Below are 4,421 nucleotides of genomic sequence, written 5' to 3'. Positions count from 1 at the left end.
GCAAAGGAGAGAAAGAAGGTCGAGTATCTGGTGTAGTTTTGGGCTCTGCGCATGTACATGCTGAATTGCTGGAACTCTTCTGCCAAGGCCTCTTACAGTAACGCAAAGACACTTCTGCCACGAGTCTAGAATATTTGCTGAGGCGTCCATTCAGTTTGACGAGTCAACCCGTCAACTACAGACAAGGATTCTGATCTCCACCAAAGGGCGCGGATTAGCACCCCAGGAAATGGCATCAACAATATGAACTAATGCTTCATACCTACAAAGTTGTTCAGATATCTAAACTTTGTATGAATCCAAGCTAAAATTCTTTCCATCTTCTTGAATTAAGTGCTATTTGAGAACATGCCTACCCCTGACTGATCAGCTACTTCATTAGCTAATACTGCGCATTAGGACAACTGAAAGATCTACTAACTGACTATTTTGTGCCTGAGTGATGTACATCTGGTAGTGATGAACATCTGGTAGTGATGAATGCTCAGGGATGAAGGAAGAGTAGTGCTGGCTGTAATAGTTAAGCTTGTTTGTCAACTGGGCTGGGCCATGAGTCTCAGTGGTTTGAGAGTGATGCTACGATGTAGCATCCTTCCCTTGTGGTCATCCTCCAATTTTACATTACCCTCATTTTTGTATAATAACCATAATAACCTAGTATTTGGAAGCAAACCATGTCAATACGTCAAGATTGGTGTACTACACTGGAAAGCAAATAAATATTTGGAAATTTTCAGTATCCCTAATTATTTTTTAAAACTATGTTTCACTTAATGCAAAATTATTTGAGGTTTACCTCTGAGTCATAATCTGCAAGAATCCAAGGAAAGACAGGATACTGCATGAGATCATTATAGGATCTGCCAGCCAACGTGTTCAAGTGCATCAAATACTGGAAGTTGCTGATTTCACCTCTCTTGGGAAAGAAATATTCATTTTAGAGCAATGGATTACTTCCACCATGTTCACTTTTTAAATTTTTTCTAGGTAAAAGGTATAATTTCTTTCTTAAAGATTTCTAAATAAGCACGATTTTCCTTCCTCAAAATACAAAATGAAAACATTTTTTACATGACAGATTTATACAATTTGAAGAGAAACTAGAGCATGAAACATTTTCTAAACAGCACAAAGTCTATTAGGATGAGCAAAGCACTTCTATCTGTAGTGTCAGACTCTCAATCAGTTAATCATAAAGCAAGCTCACATTTTCCTTACACTTACCTCCCATCTCTGTGTTACAGACTTCTCTCCAACCAGCGTGCTAAGCAATCCAGATCTACAAAGAATAAATAATACAACATGATGTAGGCATAGCAACTCAAACCTGAGTCAGCACAGTGCTGAAAACAAAGGCAGCTAGTCCAAGAATCCCTTCAACTTGGGAGGAGCCACAAATGGGGCACGAAATCAGGTGATGGGCTGCAGTCACCATTTAAAATACGAAACATGAAATAAAGCTGAAGAAAAGAGAGAACACGGTGAGCGAGGCCATTCAGCCAGGGGAAGTGTTCTTGTGCATGTGTGTCTGGAGTTAGCATGTGTGTCTGGAGCTGTATGTCTGTGTGTCTGGAGTTAGTATGTATACTGAGCTGCACTGCAGTATACATTTCTTAGTCAAAAGAGTTTCAGGTATGATAGGCAGGACAAACAATCCAGAGAGAAAACAATGGGGCTGACAGTTCCTGGGGACATGGGAGAGGGGAAGTGGGGAAAGGAAATGGGTGTTAAACAACCCAGGGAAAAGGGAACAACAAGTGATCCAAAATCCATGGCGAGGAGGGTGTTGGATGCCTGGTAGGGTCTGATCAAGGGCAATGTAACCGAGAGGAATTACTGAAACCCGAATGAAGGCCAAACATGATAGTGGGACAAGAGGAAAGTAAAAGGAAATAGAGGAAAGAAATAGGAGGCAAAAATAAATAAATAAATGAATGAATGAATGAATGAATGAATGAAAAGAACTAGGAGGCTAAGGCCATTTATAGACACCTAAATACAGGTATGTTCATATGTAAACATATTTACATATAACAATAGGGAAATAGATCTATGTACATATATTTATATGTTAAGTATCAAGGGCCTCTACTCAACTCCCTCAACGCAAGAAAATTTTGTTCTAATAACCTGGAATTCCGTGATGCTCAGCTTCCCGACACGATTGCTGAAGACAAAATGGGTTCGTAAGCAAATGCAGTGAAGAAAGTGGATAGTGCTCAGCAAAAGATACAGAGTCTGGGGTCTTAAAGGCATGAAGATAAATAAGCGGCCATCTAGCTGAGAAGCAACAAAGTCCACATAGAAGAATCACACCAGCCTGTGTGATCATGAGGTGTTGATGGGAGCAGGTATCAGGCATCAAAGACCCAGAACAAAACTATTATTGTGAATGAGGGGGAGTGCAGATTAGACCGTTGGACATCCCCTTACAGAAGGATCACAAGGAAGAGATGAGCCAGTCAGGGTGCAGTATAGAGTACCGATGAATTATACAACTTTCTTCTAGTTCTTTAATGCTTCCTCCCCACCCCCACCCCCACTATCATGACCCCAATTCTACCTTACAAGTCTGGCTAGACCAGAGGATGTACATGGGTACAGATAAGAGCTGGAGACACAGGGAATCCAGGACCCATAAACCCCTTAGGACCAATAATGACAGAAACGATACCGGGAGGGTAAGGGGAAGGTAGGGAGAAAAGGGGGAACTGATCACAAGGATCTACATATAACTGCCTCCCAGGGGGACAGACAACAACAAAGTGGGTGAAGGAAGACATCAGTCAGTGTAAGACATGAAAAAATAATAATAATTTATAAATTATCAAGGGTTTGTGAGGGAGGATGGGGGAGGGAGAGAAAAAAATGAGGAGCTGATATCAAGGGCTCAAGTAGAAAGAAAATGTTTTGAAAATGATGATGTTAACAAATATACAAATGTGCTTGACACATGGATGTATGTGTGGATTGTGCTAATAGCTGTATGAGCCCCCAATAAAATGATTAAAAAATAAATTCATAATTTTTTTAAAAAGGAAAGTAATTGTCTGGAAAAGATTGATGAAAAAATATGTACAAATACACCTGATACAATTGATATATGGATTATAATGAGTTATAAGAGCCCTCAATAAAATTATCCAAAAAAAAGTTTGGGAAATATTGATCTGGTCCAACCTTCTATCGCTTAAAAAATTCCTAGTCAAGCAGACCCAAAGATATTTACCACCATCATATCAAGCATCTTAAAACGCACACTTTATTTTCACTAAGGGGATTCTACATAATGATGGGAACTCACCACTCTCAGACTTATAATTAGGAAAACTGGTAAGAGATTAAATGTCAACATTAAAATAACGCTACGCATGTGACTCACAGTCACTGCATCAAGTCACTGCCGGCTCACATCGACCCTGTAGGACAGGGTAGAACTGCTCCTGGGAGCTCCCGAGACTGGTACTGTTTACAGGAGTAGAAAGCCCCTCTTTCTCCCTCAGAGCGACTGGTGGTTAGAGAACGGCTCCCCAACGAACAACCACTATGCCACGGGAGTGTGATAAATTGGTACCTTATGAAAATTTGAATTATTAACGTAATAGTGAAAGGGAATTATAAAATAAAACGAACTTGCAGCATGAACTGAATTATGCACTTAGGGACAGAGGTGCTTAAAAAGACTGTAAGGGAATGTGAACCATAATTTGAGATGAGTAATTAATTCTTAATTTTCTTTTCCTCTAATTTTTAGCATTTTAAACATCTTCTCTAATAACCAGGTTTAAAAGCATTTTAACAAATGGAACAATACTGTCCCCAGATATGAAACGCTTAATTTCACTATCAAACTATAACATGCAAGATGCAAACCACCTACCCCTGCTCCACACTTGTGTTCGGTCGCTGTCCAGACACAGACTCGGAGCTGTCAGTGAGCGATGGAACGACAGCCAAAAACCTGGGGAATTAAAAGAAACAAACAAAACCCCATCAGGTTTCCACTTCAGCCTCAGTTGGGATCTATGAGGAGCCGAGAAAGGATGCTTCCCTTCAGTCCTCCTGGTTTGCCCTCCATGTGCCCTCCCATTTCATCATCAGTGGCATGTCCAGGAGAGACACAACACACAGAGCATCCTTCAATGCGAACAAGGGGGAGAAAAGGAATTCCAGTGCTCTGTAAGTGACCACTTTGGATTTTTCCATGTGTTGACGCACTACCCGAAAAAAAAGACCAAGCTCTGCTGATGTGCAGGGACGGGGTAACTTCATGGAGATGTGCAGGGACGGGGTAACTTCATGGAGATGTGCAGGGACGGGGTAACTTCATGGAGATGTGCAGGGACAGGGTAACTTCAAGCTCTGCTGATGTGCAGGGACGGGGTAACTTCATGGAGATGTGCAGGGACGGGGTAACTTCA

General features: G+C 41.1%; 1 protein-coding gene across 1 annotated transcript in view; it reads right to left on the bottom strand.

Moving 5' to 3' along the window:
* WDFY3 (WD repeat and FYVE domain containing 3) overlaps positions 1 to 4,421 on the bottom strand; it is a 242,492-nt gene that overhangs the window by 35,505 nt on the left and 202,566 nt on the right. Inside the window, exons 48-50 of the mRNA XM_045284341.1 lie at positions 3,881 to 3,961; positions 1,225 to 1,279; positions 797 to 916 (exon numbers count right to left, since the gene is read on the bottom strand). Of these exons, the coding sequence (XP_045140276.1) occupies positions 797 to 916; positions 1,225 to 1,279; positions 3,881 to 3,961 (256 nt within the window). The remainder of the gene's footprint in view (positions 1 to 796; positions 917 to 1,224; positions 1,280 to 3,880; positions 3,962 to 4,421) is intronic.

This window comes from Echinops telfairi, unplaced genomic scaffold, assembly GCF_000313985.2.
Source record: "Echinops telfairi isolate 266 unplaced genomic scaffold, ASM31398v2 ScPeMD7_7468;HRSCAF=8506_0, whole genome shotgun sequence".
NCBI classification, from domain to species: domain Eukaryota; kingdom Metazoa; phylum Chordata; class Mammalia; order Afrosoricida; family Tenrecidae; genus Echinops; species Echinops telfairi.
The sequence above is the reverse complement of the archived record's forward strand: the minus strand, read 5'-3'. Positions and strand labels throughout refer to the sequence as shown.